The 27,643-nt window shown below is 38.3% G+C and overlaps 1 protein-coding gene across 1 annotated transcript in view; it reads right to left on the bottom strand.

The window, feature by feature from the left end:
• LOC103267277 (laminin subunit alpha-2) overlaps positions 1–27,643 on the bottom strand; it is a 443,000-nt gene that overhangs the window by 111,832 nt on the left and 303,525 nt on the right. Inside the window, exons 33-35 of the mRNA XM_008064880.1 lie at positions 17,304–17,446; positions 13,675–13,773; positions 679–790 (exon numbers count right to left, since the gene is read on the bottom strand). Coding sequence (XP_008063071.1) covers positions 679–790; positions 13,675–13,773; positions 17,304–17,446 — 354 coding nt within the window. The remainder of the gene's footprint in view (positions 1–678; positions 791–13,674; positions 13,774–17,303; positions 17,447–27,643) is intronic.

A 27,643-nucleotide genomic window follows, 5' to 3' on the forward strand; every position in this document is an offset into this window, starting at 1 on the left:
CTCCTTTCTAGACATGCAGGCCCGTTTATTATATGTCAATAGATATTTAAGAACAAGAGTTTTTGGAGTGGGAGAGAGGGACCTTTATCTGTTTTCTTTAAGAGCTTCTTAATTTTGGCTTCCGCTTTGATTCTCAATCATATTGGTAGATGCCAAGAACTAACTCTGAGATAATTGTGGACTAGATGCAGTGGAGCTTCTGGTAAAGTAGCACATCCAAATCCCAAGCAACAGATGTTCATTAAAAACCCGTCCCAAGAATTTGAAAAGGCATTTTGAGAAACTAAAGTGCTACTGTAATGCATCAAGTGATAGAAAAAAATTAGCTTTTTCAAAAAAATTAAAAAATATCTTAAATACTTTTGAATACCATCAATCAGAAGGCCTACATTTCCCATCCTTTATTTGATCAAAGAGCCATTCCTCAAGAACATCTTGCCATTCTGCCCTCATAACCTTGAATTCATTGACTGCTGACACTAATTTAACACTGTAGGTTGTGGACTCTCAGCAGATAATGCCCTTGAATATCTGAACCAGGATAGGGTTTGAAACGCAACCCTTCAATTTAGGGATGTCACCTCTAACAAGAGAAATTCCAGTCCCGTGCCATCCCTTTCTCTATTTTTCTGTGGAGAGAGATCATTATTAAAATGTGATTTTTGGTTTTCTGAATACCTTCTGCATCCCGGGCAAGCTCCTTAATGAATTCTCCTAAGGACTTTGCTCTTGTGTTGGTCCTCTCAGCATCCTGTCCAGTCTGCTCGCCATCTGCTGTCACTTTGGTAGCCTAATGATCCAAAATCGGGAAAAGCATAATTAATAGAGATGATGAAGCTACAGCGAGATCAGCTCCCACTGGTTACATTTTCTTTCAAATATTACTTTGAGCCAAAGGCAATCAATGAATTATTGATCAGATGTACTGGAAATGACGCCCCGCGCCCAAGTATACAATTAAACTTTATTACTTCTTCCATTAAATAGAAATCAGAGAGCTGTTTTTGGTCTCTTAAAAAACCCTCGTTATATGCAATGGCACAGAAGACACTATAAGGCACAATTATTTTTGAAATATCTTTAAGGTATTGTTGCCAAAAGTCTTTAATGGAATCTTCAGCTTCCACATGTTGTAGTTTTGTCCATATTTTATTTACCGAGAAAGTGTGGAGTGCAGCAATGATCTCTCGAGGGAGGAACAGGCAGTCTGTCTCAATAAGCCTGATTCTATAGATTCGGTTTAGATCAATACGTTAATTAAAGAAACAAAGGGGGGAAATGCTTAGCTACTCAGTACTAAATGCTTGTTTTATAACACTTTAAGATGCCAGTAAAACATTAAGGGAGAATAAATGTTAACTTTTCCCATATGACAGCACCAGAAATATGGCTGTTAATCACAGAGTCATACACCATTGTCAACCAAGTAAAACAGAACCCCAATCAACCTTACTTCCCAAAAAGGATTCTCTTACACAGTCACCTTTATTCACATTTAAAATACCATTTGACACAGTGGAATGCATTTAATGTGTTCATAGTTAAGGTATATTTAGTCAAATAAAAACTGTGTGTATCACGTTAAATGTTTCTTTAAAAGATACAAGGTTTAGAGTACCTTGAAATAGGTTTACGTTTCATTTTCTCTATGTGCGCATATGCTAAGAAATATACCTTCTTCTCTTTTACTAAAAAGATACAAATCGTCTAACTACAGATAATGAATCAGAGAATCACAAACTCTCTAAATATAATTTGGAATAAGGTCCAAGTTGGCAGCAATCTTGTACCAGAGTGCTTGCATACTAGGCATGGCCAGAGAATTAATTTTTAAAATATACATAAGTGGATTTTAAATAGAACTAAATGTCTGGCCAGCACAGAACATGGTGAAAGATGCTAGAGGAATTTTACTGCATTTTGTGATTTCCCAAGGGCAGTGAGAGGCTTAATTCACGGAAGTTTTCAAGGTTTTGCACAAAGGGTAGAAGATAAAGTACAACTATTCACATCTAACTTCTCAACCTGCAAGTGTTAACACCATAAATAAAAGAAGGAAAGAAGAATCCACTGGAAATTTTACAAATTTTTCTGCATGGTTCGCAGTACATATACACAAAGAATTGGAGAGTATTAACCAATGCATTATAGTGTTCTAGATATACCCTTCTAAAATATTACTAAGGGAATTATTTTCCACTTTAGATTAAAACATTATTTTTTGAAATAAATCATGGTGCATGCAATCTCCGCATTACTCAATTCCCTGCTTTTGTGGTCGGTGTTACAATTATGGCCCATTAATTTCCTTAAACTTGGTTCTCTGTTCATGTTTGCATTCGAGGCTCAGATGGGTCAAATAACTTTTTATCCACATACATATCCACATACTCACACATATAATATTTTTAGTGTTACTTTTGAATCAATAAGGTCACCTGCTAAAGATGTTGGCAGTCTAAACTGCTTTAGAGATTTTTCTAGTTTGCACCAGACTGTACTATGATACCAGTCCTATTTTCACATATCACAGAACTAATAAGAAACTCGAGCTACATTGTGGTCATCTTCCAAGATCTTAAGAATTAATCTCTCCACAATACCGATATCTCTCTATACAGAAAAGATACATTACAATTTGAACTTAAAATTTAGTTTTTGCTTTATCAAAATTCTGTTTCCAATAGGCCACAATTTACATAGGTGTTCACACACTCAAGTGTACATATTCTTATTAATAACTCAAAGCATCTAATTAAAAAAAATAAATATATATTGATTAACTGTTTCTCTTAAATTCTGGATGATCAAGATCGGATTCACTGTCTTGGCTTCTTTTACTCGCCTATTGCATTTATGCAGGTATTGTGTAAGAGTCATCGTTAATAAACTTTTTATTCTTTGTGCTGATTACATGAGTACGATAATAAAATGGGTCTTAAACGTTATCACTAAGACCCTATGCAAACAACCTTCCTTGCTTCCTTTTAGTATGTTAAATATGCCAGGCTCTTCTTTTCTTAGGGCCTTCTTGTATCCTGCTGTCTTTAACCAGAACGAGCTTCTTCTCAGCACTTTCAGAGACTGGATCCTTGCCAATCATCGGCTTTCAGTGTAAGTGTTCCTTCTTGGTGTTACCATTCCCAGAGTACCTAGCTAAGGTTTCTGTACTTCCTGCAGCAGAACGTTTCCTTCATGGCACCACGTATTTTAGAATTACTTACTTAATTGTAATACATAATAAACCTACCCATTTATTGACTACCTTCCCAACTAAAAGGTCAACTCTAAGAGAGTGAGAACTTGGTCTGTTCTATGACATTATAAACAGCTCCTAGTATGATGCTTAACTTATAGCAAATATTCTCTTAATGTTGTTATGTACATGGCTAAACAACAATTTTCCTAAGCCGTACTGTCAGCCTTATTACTGTTCTTCTTGCCTATCTGCTTTTGAACATTCCCTGAATAAGATTTTGCTCACATTAGCACTGGTTAACTCCTCCGAATTTTGGAAAACTATCCACAAGAAGTGCAGCCTTCGACATTCAGTTCCAAGCCCATCTTCTCTGCAATGCCATCCCTGCCTTTTCTAGCACATGCTTGCCTTTCTTAGATTTTCAAAAACAAAGATTCTCACCTCCATCCATGACTACAATGGGAAATTACTTTGTTAGGTGTTTTGCCATATCTATCTAATCTCCCTCCTCGGGGACTAGGGCTCTTCTTACCTCTTGTCCTTCCTCAGAGTGCCAGGCTTAGTTAGTGCCTGGCCAATTGTAGTGGGTCAAAGATGTTGGGTGATAGAATGCTAGTCAACCTTTCCTTTGAAGTTCTCAAGCCTGTTGGAGGATTCCCAATACCATTCAAACTGACCATATGTCTGGTGCGATGCTTGCCAGCAAATGAAGATGGCTAGGCAGTGTTCTGGGCACTTTTCAGAACCTCATAGGAAACTGCAGCTCAAGAGATGCAGTCGAGTGCTTGGGAGAAGAGCCAGGCACGAGGCCCTCCGGTCCGACTAAACTTCATTCTAGCCACTGGTCTCGTGGTAATTCAAATCGGGCCTTTGATCACATGCCAAATTCCTTGCTGGTGGGCCATGAGAGGGGAGGCAGGAGGTGAACAGAGCTCTTCGGGGCTAGCACAAAGTTTCCTGAAGAAGACAGCTTTCCCTCTGCACACACAAGCACTTCCTCTCTTGGATGCACTGCAGGATAGGGGATGAGGCTCCTGGCACACAAAGCATTGACTTACGCAGGCTAGAACTCTAAAAGATGAGTTACACAGTGGGGCTCAGCTGTATTCCGGATTTATATGCATGTTTGGAAGGGCTTACAGCACTCTCTTGTGTCTCATTTACTCTTCCTGCGTTTACAGATACAGAGAAAGCATGATCTGTTTTTTACACGAGTGAAAATGAAGGTATGGACGGGTTAAATGACTTATCTGAACCTACGCATATAAAGAACTGAAGACAAAACACACTTTCTTTTGTCTCACAGCTTTATATATTTTTTTTCTGAACCAAGCACTATTTTATGCTTGGCTAACATCCAGAACGACTAGAAAAAGACATGAAAAAATTGAGCCTTCAGGGTAGGAGGACATGGCTCCAGCTTATATAGTATTTTAAACGTGTAAGTTTTGGCTTTTAGGAAATAAGTGTATTTCCCAAAATCTCTATCAAAATCATCTTGATATATTTTTTAAAAATCATGTCTCATTACATAGTAATTAAGTAGAAGTCACCCTTGTAAAAATCTTCCCATGAGAGATCCCATAAAAGAAGCCCATGACAGATGTACCAACACCCATGGGTACTGGTGATAGACAACGGTGTCATCGTGAACACAAAATTCACAAAAATCAATTTCACTCAGGACAGGTTGTTGATAATGTTACAGATGAATGCTAAATACTACATGATAGAAGCTATCCGTCTGATTCAGTTTGGCTCTTTCTGTGTTTTATTAAATTACCCTCCCCGTCTCTTAGTCATCCTCCCTCTTATTCATTATTATCTTGTCCTTTGAGTATTTGCAAATACCTTCTCATTTTCTCATTTGCCCTAATATGTTGTATAGTCTCCCTTTCGTTTTCTTTGATTTCTTACTTTTACATCCTCTTATCTCTATTCTGCAATCTTTCAGTGTTCCTTTGAAAATAAGGTCTCACACAATATCTTGTATGTATGTCCCTTATCTTTGATTATCTTTTTTATCTATTTTTTTACATTCAAATTCACTCAACTAGATTTTTCTTCTTTTCTTTTTGGTTTTGTTTTATAGGGTATTTATATCTAGGCACCATGCATTACCATTAAGCACACATTAACTTACTTCTGAATAATGTAGCTGTTACTTTCTGGCTTTAGGTCAAGCAGTTCTCTCTGTGCCTCTTAAAATCTGTACATAATTTTCTTGGTTGGCTATTACTAGTGTCTTTCATTTTCTGCCTTCTTTCTGTTAAAACTTGAATCTAATGGAGTACATCTAACTGTTGAATAGATAACATTGCTTAGATACCATCAACCTTTGCAGACTCATATAGTTTCCTGCAAAAATTAAATTTCAGATTTAATTATTTATGTGATATTCTCGAGGGTCATCTTCTAACATGACCAGGTCTCTATTTCTAAGTAGCAGTGAAGTATTCCTCAGGCAAACTGTTAGGACCAACAACACATACGAATAGAGATAGAGAGCAGTCAACTGACTCTGTAGAATCATAATGAACCAGGTCCATGTGGAATTCCTTCCTTAAATGTTTCAAATGTCAATTTTAAAAGGTTCAAACCAAAGAAATATGACATGTTATACATGATCTCTCTTTTCAAAAACAGTAAAGAAGGGCAACCCCCTCAGGGCCCCTCCCACTGTGGGAGCTTTTCTGTCCTCTTAATAAATCCTGCTTTCTTAAAAAAAAATTAAAGAAAAAAAAATACATTGGTGGCAACTTAAACCTTTTAAAAACTATAAATAAAACCTTGCAAACATATAATATCGGTACTTAATTCAAAAACTAGTTTCATTATTTTGAAAATGCTTCATTCTCATTAAATTTGATTATCAATAGACAGTAAAATGCAATATAAATAAAGCTAAATTTTGATCTTTTATATATTTCAGTTCACTACATATCATTCTCTTCTGATAAACTATAAGCATTTAAAGAGGTACTTATCAAAGAAAACAAAGTATCCAACAATATGGTTATAAATATATGCCTGATTTCAATGTGTTTTAGAGAAATTCAAAATTGAAGTTTAATTTAGGTTTGTGTGCTTTACATCTGGCTGCTCAAATGCTATTATTGAAATTATTCACAATGATTTAAACAAATATTAACTGAATACCTACTATGTGCGTAATATTCATGATACGATATTAAGGAAAAAAAAAGGTTTCATGCCCTTTAGGAATTTATAGACTGGTGAATTAGAGAGATGTTTGTCAAACGATCATGCAAATAAATTTATAATTACAAATTGGAAGAAAAACAATGGTATAATTATAGCAGGAATCTCAGTCACAAGAGGTTTACACGAACTGAGATTTGAAAGGTGAATTAGAGTTAATAGAAATTAATAAAATGTGGGAAGAGGTGGACTACCATCACGGCAAAATAAAGAAATGTGTAGAAAGGCTTTGCGGTGGGACAAAATGAAAGAGGAAGAACATGGCTGGAGTGCAGATGGCCAGGGGCACAAGTGGGGGGATATAGCCAATGGGAGAATTTTGGTCTTTATCCTAAGACCCTGAGGGAAGTCAGAGAAAAGTTTTTAGGCACTGTGATAACATCTTCACATTTGGAATAGCAAAAATTTATCCTGGCTCTTTGCAGAGAACAGATTGCAAAGAGAACAAGAGTAAAGCAGAGAGACTAGCTAGAAAGCTAACATGATAATCCTCAACCAAGGATTATGAAATTGGATGGGGTGGGGAGTGGAGATGGTAGATGAACACAGAAGTGGAACCCACTGTGTTGGGTGAGGAGATGAATCAGCAGGAGGGTGATGAGGAAGAAAGAGGCATTGAGGAAGATTCCTAGGTTTCTGGTTTGTCTGCTCAGTCCAAGGTAGTGCAGATGACCAGACCATGAGTGGTGGGGAGGGATGAGATACACCAAGCAGGGCTTAGATCGTGTTGGAAGAGCATTCCACGTCATCCTGAACCAAGTGGAAAGACGGAAATCTGAGGAGGAGAGTGACACGATCAGATCTGTGACTTAGAACGTTCACCCTGCCATATGAATAAGAACTGGTTGGAGTTGGACCAGGCTTAGAAAAAGCAATCACAGAATGGAACTGAGTTGGGTTAAAGATGAGGGTGTAGCATGAAAGGCAACCCGCTCGTTTCTCTTCTGGAACACTGAGTAGATATTGCAGGATAAATCACCGAGATGGTTTTAGTAGGAAAAGGAATGAATTTTAAGAGGAAATGATGGCTTTGGTTTGAAATGTCCAAACAGTAGTTAGGCACATAAGACCAAAACATAATAGAGTCTGTCTCGAAAAACATAGATTTATAAATTATCAACTTACACATGACAAATGAAGCATAAAGAAAACATGTATGGGGTAAGCGGAAATGAGGACTGAGGACCAGACCCCAAGGAACACCAACTTTTAAGGGGAGGGTGGGGAAAGGGAGAACGAAGGGCCAGAGAATTAAGAGAGCAACAGAGAGAGGAGAATATGTCAAGGAGGGAGAAAGGATAGAAAAGGGCAGTGGCTGAGGGGAGTTGAAGTAAAATTATTAAAGTATTCACCGGATTTAGTTACCAGCTTTGTCATTGGTTACCTTGTAAAAATAGTTTAAGCAGTGGGCTGGAGTGGCAATCCAGACAGCATTGAAGTGTGAAATGAATACAGACCTCTCTCCAAGTCTTTCACAAAATTTGGCTCTCAAAAAGGAAGGGAGCTAAGAACAGTAGTTCCAGAGATATATGAGTTGTCATCCAAAAGCATCTCAATATTCCACACATATTGTAGGGCAGTTTGAATACGTTGAATGACTCTCATATTCAAGGAATTTATATTTCAGTGGGGGAAATAAAATAACAATAAATCAAAAGACATTAGAAGAGATACATGATTATATAGTATTTTCTTTTTGATATTTATCTATTAATTAAAATATCAAAATACATGTTAAATGTTAGCTCTTGGGAGAAATTACTCTCTTTACCCAGAGATATTAGGGAACTAGATTTCTCCGTTTGAAAAATGAGCACAAAATATAAAAGTACTTGAAGCAAAGAGGGCCGCTCTTACACCAGTTATGCAAGATGAAGCCTGTAATATGTTTTCATAAACCTAAAGACTGAATTAAGTGACTGATTAGCCAACAGAGGAGAGAAAAAGAAGCATCACAAAGATTGGTGATACCAGTCAAAGCTCTTTCCAGAGGAAAGGGAGCCTTAGCTATTAGGTAACTTCAGGGTCAGAGTAGTTTTCAACCTTGGCTGACATCAGCTCATCTGGGGAGTTCTGACTTAGCTATTAGGTAACTTCAGGGTCAGAGTAGTTTTCAACCTTGACTGACATCAGTTCATCTGGGGAGTTCTGAAAATGCCAGTGTTCTGACTGTAATTCTGACAGGTTCCATCACAATCTTTTGGCATGGGACCAAGCCCCAGGCAATTCCAGTGTGCAGTCCTAGTCTAAGACCCTGCCTCTCCCAATGTAGTCATGGGTCATGGGAAGTTGTGGCCCACTGAATTTCTCATTCTCTGGTTCCAATTGCACAGTCATTCATGACCGTGAGACAGAGGCATCGGTAGTCTTAGCCTGTTATTATTGGATAATCAAGTCAGCTAATTTCGGGGTATGATTCCATGTGTATCAATTTACCTTTCCATGTGTATCAATTTACCTTTCCATGGTCATGCAGCTTGACCACAGGGAAAGAGAGAATTGGTCATGTTGAGGTATTTATGGTCTCCATGACAGTTATATTTCTAATTATAAATGATAGGAACAAGGTTAATTGGTGAGTATTTACATTTCCTCCACATCCTCAACCCATCAAGATCTTTGCCTTCAGCAGTTTTATTTCTAGGACTTTTGTATTACAGAATCTGAAGAATGGGCAGATAAAAATGGTATTGGAATAGGGAAAGGGGGAAAAAGAATAACTTTACAGTAGAAAAATCTAGCAAACACTACCTCAGCCAGATAATCAAGGTTACCATCCTCAGGAATAAGACATATTGAGCATGCGGGTCCTTGATACGATGTGATGAAAACCTCTGGGTTTTCTCACAAAAACTCATAATCCCAATTTTGTCATGAGACAAACCCCAATTGAGGGGGAGCCGACACAATGCATGAACGTGTCAAAATTGACAAAGTCATTGAAAACGAGTCTGAGGCACTGTTACAGTCTATGAGACTACATGATGACTAAATGCAATGCAGTGTCCTGCATGGGATCCTGAAACAGTAAAAAGGACATTAAGTAAAAATTGTGGCAATCTGATTGCAGTGTAGTCTTCAGTGAATAATAATTGTATAAATATTAGGTCATTAATTGTGACATAAAGGCCACAACTCATAGATCTTTAGAGGTATCACACTAATAGAAAATGTTAACAACAGGGGAAACTGGGAACGGAGAATATTAAGACTCTCTGTACAATCTTTGCAACATTTTTTGAAACCTAAAATTACTCTAAAATAAAGACTTATTCTGAAATGGTATTGAGGCCAGGAGCAGAGGCTCACACCTGTAATCCTAGCACTTTGGGAGGCTGAGGCAGGTGGATTGCTTGAGCCCAGGAATTTGAGACCAGTTTGGGTAACATAGTGAAACCTCATCTCTACAAAAATTTTTTTTAAAAAAAGTAGCCAGGCATGGTGGCATGCAATGATAGTTCCCAGCTACTCAGGAGACTGAGGTGGGGGAGGTCGAGGCTGCCAGGAGCTGTGATCATGCCACTGCGCTCCAGCCTGGGTGGCAGGGTAGGATCCCAAGTTAAAAAAAAATGACACATGAATTAACTAAAAATGGATAATAGACACAAGTGTAAAGTGCAAGACTATAAAGCTCCTAAAAGACAACACAGGAGAAAATCTAGACAACCTTGGGTATAGCGATGACTTTTTAGATGCAACGTAAAAGGCACAAACATGAGGAACAAAACTGATAAGCTGGACTTCATTAAAATTAAGAGCTTCTGCTCTGTAAAAGACACTTCTCGAGAGAATGAGAAGACAAGGCGCAGAGGGGGAGAAAATATTTGCAAAAGACATATCTGTTAAGGGACTATTACCCAAAATATACAAAGAACACCTGCAACTCAACAATTTAAAAAGATGGAAAAAGACTTAAATGGCCACTTCACCAAAGAAGATATACAGATGGCAAATAAACATACGAAAAGATGCTCACCTGAATTTGTCATCAGGGCATTGCAAATTAGGATGAAAGTGATCTACCATATACACCTACCACAATGGCCAAGATCCAAAACACTGATGACACCAAATGCTGCCGCAGATGTGAAGCAGCAGAAACTCTCATTCATCGCTAGTGAAAAAATGGCACAACCAATTTGGAAAATATTTTGGGAATTTCCCATAAAACCAAATATACTTATCATACAATACAGCAATCGTGCTCCTTGGCGTTCACTCAAATGAGTTTAAAACTGATGTCGAGGCCGGGCACGTTGGCTCAGCCTGTAATCCTAGCATTTTGGGAGGCCAAGGTTAGAGGACTTCCTGAGCCCAGGGGTTCAAAATCAGCCTGGGCAACTTGGTGAGACCTTGTTTTTACAGCAAATCACAAAAACTAGCTGGGCGTGGTGGCTCACGCCTGTTGTTCCAGCTACTTGGAAGGCTGAGGCGGGAGGATCGCCTAAGTCCAGCAGGTCGAGGCTGCAGTGGCCGTCGGCGTGCCACTGCACTCCAGCCTGGGCAACAAGAGCAAGACTCCAAATAAAGCCCACCCCCCAAAACTGATGTCTATACCGACATCTGCACAAAGATGTTTACAGCCACTTTATTCATACTAGCAAAACTTGGAAGCAACCAAGATGCCTTTCAGTAGGCAAATGGATATATTGTGATACATCTAGACAAGGGAATATATATTTTTGACAATGGAGTATTATTCAGTGCTAAAAAGACTTGAGCTATTAACCTATGGGAAAAAAATGGAGGAAACGTTAGTGCCTATTACTAAAGAAAAGAAGCTAATATGAAAAAGCTACATACTACATGATTCTAGCTAAATGACATTCTAAAAAAGGCAAAACTATGGAAGTAGTACAAAGACCAGTGGCTGCCAGGGGTTAGGGAGCAGCAAGAGATGTGTAAGTGGAACACAGGACATTCTGGGGACAGTAAAACTTTTCTGTATGATATTATAATGGTGGAAACATGTCATAATACATTTGTCCAAATTCATAGAATGTACAACACCAAGTGTGAACCCTAATGCAAACTGTGGACTTTGGTGATAACGAGATGTCAACAGAGACTCATCGACTGTAATAAATGTGCCACTCTGGTGGAAGGTTGACAGCAAGGAGACTGTGTGTAGGGGGCCAGGGAATATATGAGAGAACTTTCTGAACTTTTCACTCAATTTTGCTTTGAACCTTAAACTGCTCTAAAAATGAAAGTCTATTGAAAAAGATGCAGTGTAAGGCTGGATGTGTAGGGTCAGGCTTGTCATCCCAGCGCTTTGGGAGGTTGAGGCAGGAGGATTGCTTGAAATCAGGACCTTGAAATCAGCCTGAGCTATAATATAGCTAGATCCCAACTCTACAGGAAAAAAAAAGAACTAGGTATGATAGTGTGTGTCTGCAATCCTAGCTGCTCTGGAGGTTGAGGAGGGAGCATTGCTTGAGTCCAGGAGTTTGAGGCTGCGGTCAACTGTGATCACACCATTGCACTCCAGCTTGGGCAACATAATAAGACCCCATTGCAAAAATCCTTTTTTTTTTTTAATTGTGAGAGAACCTGCTGAAAAAAATGAAAGGACGTAGGCTAAGACATAACAAAGATCTGACATCCCTAAAAAAATACGTATATCTCTAGGGTCAGATCATTAGGCTACAATAAGGTCAACAAGGACAAGGACTGTGGCAGTTTTGCATATATCTCCATTTCCAGTGGCTGTCACCAAGCCTAGAACATAGAAGACCCCTAGTAAATATTAATTAAATAAGTACACGAAATTCCACTTATTTCATGGAATTTTTTTCTGATAACTCAACTGGATTAAATTGTTCTATTTTTATGTACTTCTCAAAAAGTTCTGCTTTTTAACAAATTTTATTTCATGTTTTATTATATGTTTGCATGCGGTTGGTTCACATTATCCTCCATAGACCTAAATGCTCACGTGTACACACACACACACACACACACACACACACACAAGCACACACATGCAACTGAAAGCTCTTTGTAGACAGATTGAGGCTTAGTTGTATTTTTCACCTGGCAACACTTAGCTTGGGTTTTGAATGTGGTGAGCATTCATATGTGCTTCTTTAATTGAGTTTATTCTGCCATGACCTGTTTAAAATTCACATTCGATAGTAGTCGTGTAACAAATACAAATTATTAAGCATTAAATTAATATGAGATAAATATACTCGTTAATTTAATTCAGTGTCTAAATACTTTTGGCAAGAGACTCTATATTGTATCGGTACATTCTGTGTTACTGGTTTGTGATTCTGGGAGTGTTTAGTATGCTATGGTAGAATCAGTGCCATTGTTTAGCATTTAGAAGCCTATTTGATTTCCCTGGAAATTTTCCTATACCAAACAGCAGGTTATGTGGAAAGAGTTCTGGGCCAGTGGGAATCTGGAGACTGGGTCCCGCCTAAGTCCCCGAGTTTAGCAAATTGTGTGCCACTGTTTATTCATTTCACAGCCGTGGCCTGAGGCAGCTCTTCTTTAAAATATAAAATGGACCAGCAAATCTCTAGGAACCTTCTCCCTCCAATATTCTTTGTCATTTAAAACTCTTAGATAATCAAATTAGATCTTTACATTTCAAGCCAGTTTCTTGCTTGATGCATTTTTCTGGCCACAAGATGGCGGGCTTTGTGTTGTTTTCTTCGTTCTCTAACAGCAAAACGAACTTTTAACCCCCTTTGCAGTTTTGAAAATGTAAAACTCCCAGTTCCTTAAAAAGACTGATAAATGCAAAGTGAACATTACAGTCTAACTTTTTAAAGTGTCTCAAATGCCCTTCACGATAAAGATTTCCTCTTTTGTATGGGAATACCGACTTAGACTTGTATTTCTATACAAATGTAAAAATCCCACCGGTGAGATCAAGGAGACTACAAGTGTTTTCATTTGTTTTTCTTTTTCTTTGCCTAACCAAATTAATGCTTTTGGAATTTAAAACTGATGAAAATTGTACTGTGGAGGCTACGCAGTAAAGTTCTCAAAATCCATTGTCATTCTGGTATTTTGAGCCTTTGCTCTTGACACCTCTCAAGTATCCAAGCTTCTTTTGCCTGTGCTACTAGGTTCCACCATTTGACTTGCAGTAGGAGCAGCAAGACATCACACATCTATTTCATACACCAAATTGAGAATCAGGAAGAACAAGATTTGCCTTTCAGAACTTTGAAGTGATTCTTCTCACTTTACATAATCTCTCTGCTTTCAGAAGATTCATGATTTTGCCAACTTACCCTGGTCAGAAGCTCATTCATTTCTGTCACAAGTGTGTTCAGATTGCCCTCTGCCAGCTGAATGAGCCTCTCTGGGGCTCGCTGTGGGGACAGCAAGTGCTGAAAAAGATTTCATCACATAACCATTTTAATAAATGCTCTTGCAACGATCATGGGGTTGAACATTTAACAGAACCCATTTTTTTTTTGTATATACACAAAGAACTTGGCCTTTTCACCTTCAAAGAAAAGAGAAAAAATTATTTCAATTAGGCTCTACACACTGAGTGCCATGCCAAATATTCAGGCAACTAATAAACACTGCAGTAATTTACTGAGAACTTACTATGTACCAGGCTTTTTAAAAAAAAAAAAAAAATCTCACATCAGCTCTATGAGGTATATGTTTATCCCATTTTTTGAATGACAAACTGTGGCTTAACATTTGCACAAGATCACACAGCAGGTAAGGGGTAGAGTTAAGATGAACTCTTTGACTCTTTAAGGCTCTGAAACTAGGCAACAGAGACACAGTTAACAGGCTAGAAAGAAAGCAGCAGCCTGTGACCTAGGCAACTGGCTAGGCACTTACTAACTGACCTTCCCTCAGTGTGGGGAGGAGCTGGCCTCGAATTCACAGCTGAGCCTGTTCCTTTCCTATTGAACATGAATAATCACACAAGACACTAACATTAGTCAGGGTCATGTTGAGTCAGTAAGGAATGAGATAAAAGAAAAAAAACAAAAACAAAAACGAGACCACTCTGCAATGTTGTCTAAGCACAGAAAAAACCATGTTTTTGCTCAGATCATATGACTACCCAAAACCCCATTTACCGACTAATATAAGTGACCTCGTCCTCTTAACTAATCATGGCTTTCGCCTTCCTCTGTTCACCTCACCTTCTAGATAAGACGCATCAGAATACTCAGTTATAGAATTACTCCTATTCCTAACAGCATCCAATTGCACACTGCCCTCAAGTAACCAAGCACAAGCCCAAATGCCATAAGTTATTCCTAACCCTTTCTTACTGAGACACTAAGTCCCCGTGGTGTTCAGTGCCCATTGTTACAACAAGCTAATACATCCAACCTTGTTCTATCCCATGAGTGTTCTTGGTAGTCTTTGGCTGAGTGTTGGCACAGTTAAAGAAATTGAGTTAAAAGGTTAAGTAACTTGTTTAAGGTTTCAAAATATCAAAATGGGACCCAGATGGTATCCAGATATTTCAAAAATTATCGAAGAAAAGCACAAACACAGAATCAAGAAAGACTGGAATGTAAGGACAATCAAGGACTTTTAGATCAGGACCCATACAGGGATGGGTGGCTGAATCCCTCGGCTTAGATGGTGCCCACAGATTGGAGCCTCTTCCATAGGGTCCTTAGTACTCTACTGTCCATTGTGTAAGTGTTAGTTTTGCAATGCTTTATGTCCAGCTTAAATGTCTGCTTTTCCAGTTTAATTTATTTTCCTCATATTCCCTCTGTACACAAGGGAAGTAACTGGTCAGCATCCTTTTGTTAAAACTTTTCACATCCCTAAATACTGGGTAAACTCAAATTCCCCAGCCTGGTTTACGAGGCTGTCCTTCATAGCACCCAGTCCCACTGAAGTTTCCAGCCTTATCTTTCACTGGCAGGCCTGATTTGTAATGTCTGCCAGACAGGCCTGATTCACACTTCTGTTCCTGCTCACGTGCCTCTCTGGCTCTCTTAGGCATAGTTTTCTCCTCCCTGTGTCCTCACATGGCAGCAACATCCAAATACTGTCATAGCGAGGGTTAAGACTTGCTGTGGTCAGGATGGTTGTGTCCCCTCACATATTTATGTTGAAATCCTGTGACCCTACCATGATGATATTAGGAGGTGGGGCCTTTGGGAAGTGATTACATCATGAGGACAAGTCCTTGATGTTTGGGATTAGTGTCCTTCTTAAAGACATCTCAGAGAGCTAGCTATCCTCTTTCACCAGAGCAAGAAGTCACCATCTATGAGGAATGGGTCTTCACTAGACACCGAACCTGCCGGTGACCTGCTCTTGGACCACCCAGCCTCAAGACTGAGAGAAATATATTTCTGTTATTTATAAATTAATCTGTTTGTGGTATTTTGTGATAGCAGCTAAAGTGAACTAAGACAGGATTTCAATATATACATTTTAGTAAGACATAACCATTCAGTGCATGATAACTGCTTTCCTACTTGGAGTTTCTGTAAGTGCTGTGCATGATAATCCATGTCAGGCTTCAGTCCATTGCCCAGTTTTTAAATAAAATATGATCGTTATTGGTTTCTTCTGGAAAATAGGAAAAATAACACTTACCTTAAAGGTTATGGTCAAGATGAAAGAATATACTCCTTAGAAGAGTATCTACCAATGCCTGGAAAATAAATCTTAGATTTCATTCTCCAGTCCTAACCAATGAGCCTCTGTCTATTAAAATCGTGTTTATGCCTCAAATGCCTAAAACACAAATTATACTCTCATTAATGGTGTATTCCCTCGTTACTCTGGATCTTACTATGTCTCTTTGTATTCTATTGCACTTTGAGTTTTTAATGAAACACATGGTAATTATGTATTGTTGTTCATTGCTTTATTAGAGTTTAATAACTATGTATAAACCATGGTAGAATCTAAGCTTCCTAAGGTGGTAGTCATGAAATCACCAAGGAACCAAATGCAGTGCTGAGACCGTCTACAATTTCTCAATAAACCACTGATAACTGGCTGTGTGCAAGTTGACATTTCTCATCCTTTTTCATCAAGTGAAAAGACCCCGATTTCCTTAACATTTCCTCCTACTGGCTACCAAAAGCTTTTACAATGTTTTAGAACAATGTTTTTCAAATCGGTGCTTATTGAAGTACTTTCAAAGGTTTATTAGTTCTGTAGTACAAAAGTTTAATATTGTGTTTTTATTTTGACAGTACCCTTAAATATTAATGTAAGCATTTCTGGATCCTGAGTGAGGCATCTGAAAGAAGAATACATCCAAGAGAATACTGAGAAGTCATGTGAACTCAGTGCCCACATTCACACGTGTGTTTGCTCATAATGCAGACTGAGCAAGTAAGTCACGTGAACTTGTCAAGAGATGCCACGTGTCATTTCAGGACCCCTTGCAAGGGCTCTCTGGTTCAAATGTGGAAAGGTAGGAGAACTGAGTTCCCATGTCACCAGCTGGTGAAAGAACCCATGTGGAAATAGTCAATATCCTATTCATGTTCCACGTAGCAATTTCCTTTCAGCCACAATCATGTTACTTTACATTAACGTTTTTAATTTGAATTTTATTGGCTTTGTAGGCATTTGTAAAGATTAATTTGTTTTAATTTTATAGATCTATAAGTATAAGGAGTTCATACTTGATTTTATATTTGCACATATTTAAGTAACATCATCAAACTGATTTACGCCAGACACTGGGGGGTACATGGGATTATTTCCCCTTAATAGAAATCTGTATATTATAGATCTCAGTCTGAAAAAAAACACTGGTTTAGAAAGTCTCTGAAGTTCCCCAATAGCTGTGTCCTTTGATTTGGGGCAGTGGAAACAGCATTTACTAATTACGAGCAATATCCCTTAGGAGGCCTCTGCCACCCTGACCTTGGCTTGGGTTGTTACTGCATTAACCCACCTTTAGCTCCTGCGTCCTGTTTTCAAGACCATACAGCATTTTATATGGAGCAGGCAGCGGGCCGGTGAGGTTGATGCTCGTGACCATCTGCTCCAGGCGAGCCAAGTCACCGAGAAGAAGGCCTGTGCACTCATCGCCACAGACTGTGAAAGGAAAGCGACAGAGAATAGTTACTTCTGCTCAATATCCCAGACAGATGTTCAAAGATTTCAGTTATGAAATATTTTATGGCCCAAGAATAATTCTGTGAAAGATGAAGCTCCTCATCTTAGATAATTAATGCTGTTGAATGGATGATGGCTGAAAAAAGATGAGAACAATGAAAAAGCAGATAAGCCTGTCACCTGGAACCTGAAATATAGGGATGATATCAATCGAGGGACAGAGAGGAGGAGCAAGCGGATTTGGGGGAGGAAGGGAGAAGTGTACTGCGGAAGTATTAAAGTTCTCCTTAAAGACACAGAATATAACCTTATAAATGCCCCCAAATCTACATATGAGCAGTCTAGGGGAACCCGTACATAAGGAATAAAGCACACTACGGGGTCTAAAAACATGTGCAAATGTGTATTGCTACATTAGATTGCACTGCAGAGTCCATAGCAGTTGGCCTCCACAAGTTTTATGTGTTACTTATTAAAAAATGATATAAATGTTTAGCTTGCTCTCTATTGAGCAGAATTAGTTTTTGAAGACAAAAGGAAAGAACTTTTCCTTTTTAGTGTGTTGTAATTATGACGATATCTACTGACTGACTTATTTTGTCATTTCTTCCTCACTAGCCCTCCAGCACAGGATCTCCCAGGATTAGATGCATTCTTATGAGCTCCTACTTTGATGATTAACTTTATTCAGTCTTGGAGATAAATAATTGCTATGTGTCAGAAAAGTGTTCTTCTTTAATTAGCTAAAAATGTCAATGTCCTTCTGATGATATTTTTGGCGACTAGAGAGGTACTATTTAAATTTGGTGGTGGTAAAGCAGGGTTGGTGGTAGAATGGGAAGAGAGAAAAGTGAGTTGTTCTCTCTTCATTATTAAACATCTCTTAAATAGTAGTACAATTTCTAAAATGAACACATTGATTCTTTTGGAAGATTTTTAAAAAGTACACATTTCAGTTTAGTTTTACATTGCAGAGTAATGAGGTGTATCATCATGCCAAGGAGCAAGAACTGCCATAATTATGAGATGCATTCATGTGTACAGTTATAATTTCTATCTTACATTCTGTAGATAGAGATATCAAAGCTATCCACATGTCGGCATCGATGAAAATACATACCATAGAAAATACCGGGATTTGGAACAGCTCTGGATCATGCCCAAAGTTGGCAAGAATTCAATTAGCTCCCTAAATAGCACTCCCCTGAGCTGCTTAATGGAGAGAAAACCATTAACTGAAGCTTGTAAACAAAGAGAAAGAGTGCAGAGGGTGATTTTTTGATAGGACAGCAGCTAGAGGTGAGTTGCAATATCCCTTTCCAGGGACTAAACTGTCCCGGCAGGGCTCTTCATAAATCAGCTCTTTGCAGGTGACACCTGTGACTGCAGAGCGTCATCTGCAGGGATTTTGTAAGATCCTGATGCTTTACAAGCTGAGAGAACAATGAGGTTTTGGAATCAGGAGCAGAAGTCTGGAACTAGACTATATCTCTCACCCTTCTCCTAGCCAAAAGGAAAGAACATTTGTGCTGGGTGGAAATTAAGTAAAAGGAAGATAGCATCTGGCTTCATACCCTTGTTCAATGTGAGTTTCAACAGACCTGTCTACATAAAGTGATTATGGAAAACACAACAAAGACACAATTAAATGCCAAATGGATCATGTCTAAACACCAAGATTCACTTGGTTCTCAGGAGGTGGTAGAGTCACCTGGTGTTTTTGGTTTTTTTTTTTAAGTTGGAGTCTCACTCTGTCGCCCAGACTGGAGTGCAGTGGCCGCTCCCAGCCACTGCAACCTCAACCTGCTGGGCTCCGGTGATCCTTCCACCTCAACCTTCCAAGTAGCTGGAACTACAGGTGTGCGCTACCACGCCCGGCTCATTTGTTGATTTATTGTAGAGATGAGTCTCGCCAAGTTGCCCAGGTGGGTCTCGAACCCGCGGGCTCAGGCAATTCACTCACCTCAGCCTCCCAAAGGCGCGGGATTATAGGCTGAGTCACCGAGACCAGCTTCACCTGGTTTCTGATTCTCTGATTGCGAATGTGCTTTCCTAGCAATCTCCCAGGTGACACTGGGACCACTGGTCTGTGTGCCACGCTTTAAGTAGCAACTGGACCAGCAGTATAGTCATCACCTGGTGGTTTATTAACAATTCACAGTCTTGGGCTCTACCCTGGGTCCAGGAAATCCGAATCTGCTCTTTAGAAAGGTCCCATGTGATTTACGCACATTAAAGTTTGACAAACATTGCTGTGGATCAGCAGTTTTCAACTGTGGCCACACACTAGAACCATTTGAGGATTTATAAAATAACAGATGCCTGGGACCTTTCCCATCTCACCTGTAGAAAATCTGACCTGATGGGTCTGCAGTAAGGTCCAGGCATTTTTAAAGACTCCAGATTATTCCATCATGCAGCCAAGGATCAGAACCAGTGTACCAGATACTCAATCAATCTTAAAGGGAGTAAAGATGTGGAGGACGTCCCTTTACTTGCTGTCTCCTCTACCCAGAACTCTTATTCCTCCGTCTTCACTCACCTGGATCCTAGGTGTTCAGGCAGAGTATTCAGCTTGCTCAAGTGTTACTTCCTCAGAGGGAAAGTTCCTGATGATTCTGAAATTACTGTTACTGGAAATACCCCTTAGTCACACTGCATTTCCTTTGTTTTCTTACCTTAACACTCATGCTCACATGAGCTACCTTATTACTTTATTTATATATTGTTTCTCTTTCAGAAAGAAGGGACCTTAAATACCTTGGTCACAGTGCCTAAGAGATGGTCTTGCACACAGCTAACATTCAGGAAATATTAAATATTTGTGCGCTAATATTTTTTGTGAAAGTAGAGAAAAAAATATTCTGGACTAAAGGAATGGCAGGGGTTGCTAATTTGGGCATGTTATGTACCCAAATGATGAGGTGATGAAAAGATCAGGAAGGTAGAATGTTAGGAGAAGAGGAGAGAGGGGTTGGGGATAGGAAGGAGGGTTGGGTTGGCCAAACAGAAAACCTCTGAATGAGAGAATGAGCTGGAGAACCTCACAGATGTGTGAGGAACCTAACAGGTTAAAAACAGAGAAAGAAGGAGAGAGAAACATTGTTTTGTGATTAGAGAGGCAAAGACTGAGCAACAAGGATGACTATTATAATGCTCACCTGAGATAATTCCATTTTGACCCAGGAAAGGGATATTGGAGAAGGAAGTAGGTACAAAATATAATGAGGAAAGAAACAACGCTGACCAGATCTAAGCAGTGCTCTTTTCTGGGGGGCATTAGAGACAGTTACAACTCCTTTGCTGCTTCTCCCATGACTAGATAGAGTCTACTTCCCTTCCCCTTGAGTTGGGTTGGCTCCGCAACATACTCTCAACAACAGAATGTGGTAGAGAAACATTTTAACTTTTGCAGTTTCCACTTTCACGCTCTTGGAACCCCAATGCCTCAAGAACAATTCCAGGCTAGCCTCCCTGAGGAAGGGAGGCAACATGAGAGAGAGAAGTGCATGAGGCTACCCGGGGCTCTCCCAGCATGGCAACGGAAGAACCGTCCAACTGAGCCCAGCCCAATTTGCCAACCCACAGAAACTTGAGTATGTAAACACTCATTTTATGCTACTAGATGTCGGAATGGCAACAACAGATAACTGATGCACTTTCCTCAAGTTTTGCACATGTGCTATAGGATGTGGATTCAGATCAGAGACTTTCAAGTTGTGATTCATAAGTTAAAAACAAGCATTAGTAACAATTTTAACTTTATTAAGAATTATAAAGAATATGAGGAATTATAAAGAATCATTGTTTTAAAAGTTCCATTTGAATTCTAATGAAGATGGAATTTTTGCCAGATGTTCCTAGGATATAAGCAAGCAATGTGTTCCTTTATCACTTTCAAGATCTTGAAAGATGCTTGATAATATGATGTCTCATCATAATTTTTAAGGCAGTGTGTGCCTTTCTCTAATTTATTTATAATGTATAGCTTACCTATTTCTAAGAAGGAATTGAGTCAGTTTGTTGATAATGGTTTGGCCAGATGCTCCTTACCAGATGGCTGCAGAAATTTCCAGAAAAAGTACTCACAGTTTTCTCAGTTTTTACTCACACAAGAATAAACCAGGGACTGGAATGAAGAACTAGATCTGATTTACTGTAATATACTATGGAATAAATTGGTGCACTAGAATGCCAAGAGGCAAGATGAATACTGATTTTTCTCTCATTTATTCTATACCCTACCGATCTGTTTTGGTTCCTCATCTTCAGTTGTTGAAATAAAAATGTATTTAATTGCTTTTTCAAGGGCTCATACATTCTATTTTATGCCTCTGTGTCCAAAGTTCTATTATTATCCCATGTCTCATGGTCTCTGTATTTGCTTTTTGGGGAACAAAGGACAAGCACATTTCCATAAGTGAAAGGTAAGTTTTATAGTATGCACCAAGTAATATACTAACATCTGTCTGAATGGGTCAGAAAGATTTATGAATATGACAGCCATGGGGATTTTTTTCAAGGCTTCTGTACAAGTCTAGCACAGTCTAGCTTCTGTACAAGGCTTCTGTACAAGTCTAGCCTAAAAATCATGATAAGGCATCATATTATCAATGCAGTTATAAGGTAAGCATATAGGGAAATATACCCTTTACATAAGGGTTTGCTATTTTATTTTAACACAAAATATTTTACTCACAGTGCAAGCTACTTTTATTTGCCCTCAAAAAGTCTGGAATATCTGGCAATAAGAATCATTCTAAATGGAATGCAAATTAAAACCAAATATAATTCACTGTAATAGGGAAGATCAGAAGCATCTATAGAGACATGGAATATTCACATTATATAAATAATTATTCTTTGATAAAGGTACAGTAACAGCTCATGTAAACAAACAACTATCTTATAATCAGAACACTAAAGAACCTCTCCAAACTATTCTTCTAATTCAGCAATATAGATAAGGTTATAAAGTGATATCCTGTCTAAAATGCACAGGAGGAAAAGCAAATATTTCAAGACCATGATTATATTTTACATGACTAAATGTTTCTGAGGCTTTGCCTATAAACGTGTCAGGATAAATTTGTGTCTAATATTAACAAATGCGGTATTAAATTCAGATCATTATAGCTGGGCACATGTAAGGGGCAAATCATGCATCCAATATTACAGATCTTTCTGTTAGCAATTAGTACAAAATATTGCATTTCTACCAGAGTCCCCCATGCATAATAACTACTGACTTACTGTCACACACACACAGACAAAAATCACACACTGTATCCAAACCAAAGAAACTAAAGCTGAAATGAGTACATTGAGTATTTTTGAAAAGACCAAAGCTATTAACCAATTTCAGGTAAAGATAGATGAATTGTCTCCTTTAATCAAATAGGGATAAAATGAGTACATACATTTTTAACAAAAGATAAACTGATATGTTAATGTGTGTATTTCAAATTAACTTTTCTAGATGAATGCCATGGGTGGGTCCCTGAATCTGAATTGCATATTCCTCTCTTTTCCTTATCTTCTTCAGGAAGAAATTTATAGACTAACATGTATTTAGGATTGACATGGACTCCACTGTCTTTATTATTTTAAAATAAATAACTTCTAAAATAGAAAAATTAATTTCAGACTCATTAAGAAGGTTTTAAGAAAAACCCTGATATTTCTTTGACTAGAAGAACAGGTATCTTGTAGACTTTAACTGAGCCTGATGAATTTGTTCTGTACCAAGTTGTGATATGCATGTATACACTAAATAAAATTCTATACGTAATATATGTGAAAAAATAAGTTCAGTATAGTTCACGGTGGTGTGGCTTTTCAAGAAACAAGCAGAAACTCTGAAAGTACTGTCATAATATTGAGATAATAACTTTTATCTACACAAGAGTGTTGCATGGCAGGTAATATGCTGTGTTTTGTCATCATCACATCTAATATTCACAGCAATCTGTGAGGCAAGAACTATTAATATCTTCATTTTACAGATGAGAAAAATAGTCATAATGAGGGTGCTTATGAATCTATAAATAATGCATGTGAAGAACTTAAAGAGAGGAGAAATATAAGGTGGTCATCAAAGTGGTTTTCAGTGACTAGAAAAGCCTAGAATGAAAGATAATTACAGAAACCCAGAATTCAATCTTAATATATTTCATCGGAAACTGACACAAAACATCATGTCTTTAAAAAAAAATGGCCACATAATAAAAATGATAATATTGCCTAGAATTTATCGAGTATCTGTTATGCTGAGATACTTCACACACATGTATGCAGTATTTTATATCCATTTTTCCATGATGAAATGAGGTTTAGAAAGTAAACTAATCTAAGGCCACATTACTTGCATGTGGCAAGCTAGGATCCAAACCTTCTTAAGCCAATTCATAACAGTATGCTTCCTGGCAGCAGGATATGGTCTGTTTCAGGGATGTCATAGAAAAAGAGAGGATTAGACTACTGTACTTATAAGACTTCTTTCCACTTTAAGATCATATGATTCTATTGTTCTTCAAGGTCAATAAACTTCCCGGGGCTCGCTAGAGTGAAAATTGTAATCAAAGTAGAGTTTAGAGTAAAACTTAGCTAGAATAAAGGCAAGAGTGATCAGCTGTCTCTATGACAATTCAACTGTGCAACTCAATCTACTAATAGAATAACTTTCTCAATGCGATACACAAACAACTGAAACTGATCCCTAACAACTAGAAAAATCATCTAGAATCAGAGTAATAGCTGCTGTTCTATATGTTGTTAGCCTGGACCAACGCTAAGAAGGTGGACAACAAGAAACTCAAGCATCTTTTACTAACAAAACAGATGAGGAGAATGTGAAGACAAGATGAACAGAAGTTGCTTTTACAGATTGTCTAACACCTGGGTGTGAACAGCACATTACAGCTTATAGCTCTAGAAAACAACAGCAAACATGCTAGTCTTGGAACAAGAACTTACCTGAGGACTAAGTGGGGACAGAGAGAGGATTACATTTAAGGGCTTGAATGGAGGGTGATCACATGTATAACATGCAATGTCATAAACAGGTAAACAGCATCTGGGGATAAGTTGACGTTTTCCATTATATTGTAGAATAGGAAGTCCTACCTTCCTTACAATGATAACCACATTCTATTACTTTGTTCCTATTTCTGTATACAAGGGCCAATAACTTCCATTAGTAATCATCTTTGATTATTACAACTATACAACAATGTTCTAGTGATAATATTTGAGGGCATTATCATGAGGTCTTTGGTGGCAATTGGCAATTAAAAATAATAATCTTGATGGTTTCTCTGCAGATTAGTATCAAGGCAGGATAAAACTTTAGTCTTTGGGTTTCACCAACTGGCTGGAAGGTGCGTAGTATATAGAATTAAGGTGAGCTACCACAATTAGGTAAGCTTACCTCAGGTAGCAAGTAAAAAACATACTTTGTGATCACTTTTGCGATGTTGCAAAGCAAAGCATCATCTTATATGCTATATTTTAAATTAATTGTGACTATAAATAATAAATGCTGGGATATCTCAAATACTTCATATGCAGTGATTAAAGATAGGCAACATCAATTTGATATTTATAAAATGCTATTTCAGGTACTTTTAATGAAATAATATCTTGTCAACAGCTACTCATTTTAATTTCTGTTCTCTAGGAGAGTAATACATTTTATTATGCCACTCATAAACTATTATAAACATCACATGAGTTATTCTGTGTTAACTTTGGGTTTACAGAAAATAGGACAAACCCAAAGTTTGTGTCTCACAATACAAAGCTTTACTATTAAATACATAATGGCTTTCTTATTCATTCTCAAACTGCAGAAAGGCAGGCAGCTGTCCTCATTTTATAAAATGACACGCAAACTATCAATGGGGGTTGAAAGAGAGGATGGATTTGTATTAACCTAACTTACTATGGAGAAATCCCAATTTGAGAAATTAATAAAATATATATTCAGAACTCAACAATATACATAAGGGGAAAACACATTGTCCCAAATAATTCCTAGAAGGAAAAAAAGTTTTGAAGTTAATCTGAGCACCCAGCTAGTGTCTTTTCTCCTGCATAGAAGACAGTCTGTACTTTACAATCTTTGATGAATAAGAATGTATATTTTAAATCTTAGAGAAGTCCTAATGGTTAGCAGTAAAAATATATATATTCTTATCGACCTTATCTATTTAAATTTTTCATTTTGTATTTTTAGTTCATTTTATCTTTATTTTTCATTTTAGTAGAATGGGCTCTCAACACAAAATAAGCAAATACATAAAGGACTGAATTCACTAATGTTGACTATATTGAATAAACCATGTTTGCTTTATGTGTTTGGCATTGGTAGCCAGCATAGAGGTTAAGAAAATAAGATTTGCAAGACTGATGTGGGTTCAAATCATAACTCTGTCACTGTGAACCTTGAGAAAGTGACTTAATCACACAGTGGGGATAATAAGGAATAAGAATGTTACAAGAATCAAAAAACAACAACAAACACACACACGTAAAATGCTTAACAAAGTGCCTGGCAAATGATAAGCCCTCAGTCAAGGCGAGCTTTTAAAAAAGTTACTATTAAGATGATCCCATGTGTGGCGAAAGAGACTTTAGGGAATGTTTGGAACTAATAGGTGGATATGTTGTGCAAGCCGGGAACAGTGGCTCACGCCTGTAATCCCAACACTTTGGGAGGCGGAGGCGAGAGGACTGCCTGAGCCCAGAGGTTCAAGGCCAGCCTGGGCAACTTGGTGAGACCTCATCTTTACAACGAATCAAAAATTAGCTATGTGTGGTGGTGCACACTTGTGGTTCCAGCTACTTGGAAGGCTGAGGCCGAAGGATTGCCTGAGCCCAGCAGGTCGAGGCTGTGGTGGACGTGGGCATGCCACTGCCCTCCAACCTGGGCGACAGAGTGAGACAGACTGATAACCGTGGAGGGGAATGGACTCAGTTCACTATCTATGAGGGACTTTGGTGTCTATAGACACATGATTTGTGTACGTTCTTCATGATAGTAATGGAAACCCCACATATAAAAAGGCCAGTGTGCTGCAAGAAATTGCATTTTGGATCCAGTAAAATCTTAGCTTGCTCACTGGCAATTGCCCCTGGCAATCACATGTCTCTTTTAGCGACTTAGGTGATCAAGGAAAGCTCTTTCATGATTTCTGCATTTGCTTTGTGTTGCTTGTTCTCTTCAGCAGAATTTTGTATCCTTTTTATAAATAAGAGCTTAATCTAAATTTATAGTAAGTGAGAAGATTCCTTTCACCCTTATACTGTTTACTTGAGAAAATGCAATGATCATGTCTAGGTCATTTATTATGCATTTTTTTGGAAATATGCAAATCCATAATCAAGGCCAATATAAATATGCTTCGTAGAACATTAACTACAGATAGCAAAATTAACTCTTGTGCAAAATGTGCTAAGTTATCTGAGTGCTTACTTATTCTAACAGGAGGAATCTTATTTTTGTAGTCATTTTTTTTTTTTTTTGAGTTGGAGTCTCACTCTGTTGCCCAGACTGGAGTGCAGTGGCCGCTCCCAGCCACCGCAGCCTCAACCTGCTGGGCTCCGGTGATCCTTCCGCCTCAGCCTTCCAAGTAGCCGGAATTACAGGTGCACGCTACCACGCCCGGTTGACTTTTTGATTAATTGTAGAGATGAGGTCTCCCTGCCCAGGCGGGTCTTGAACCCGCGGGCTCAGACAATCCACTCACCTCAGCCTCCCAAAGCGCAGGATTACAGGCTGAGCCACTGAGCCCGGCTTATAGTCATTTTTGTAGTCAGCACCATATTAGCAACGAGCACCACAGACTACCTATATATTCTCCTGCAAAAGACAGACTACCTTCCATACTCTCCCTCCCAGGCCTTGTACTATCCCACTATGATCGCATGGGGATAAAGCTGGTCCTGCAGATCAAACATGCCAGGTGATTCCATTTTTTGATCTCTTGCTGATTTAGCTTAAGGACACAGAAACATATTAAAAAGAGAATTGAGAAAAAGTCAGAAGTATGTCCTCACTTGTGTTTTGTTACCTCATTTCAAAGCTAGAAGTGGAAACTGAGTTCTGGGAAAGGCCAACATCACTGAACCACACATATTTTTCCACAGCCAGAGACATTTTAAAAGAAGAAAACA

Source organism: Carlito syrichta, unplaced genomic scaffold (assembly GCF_000164805.1).
Source record: "Carlito syrichta isolate Samal-C Ts95f unplaced genomic scaffold, Tarsius_syrichta-2.0.1 Scaffold308095, whole genome shotgun sequence".
Lineage (NCBI taxonomy): Eukaryota > Metazoa > Chordata > Mammalia > Primates > Tarsiidae > Carlito > Carlito syrichta.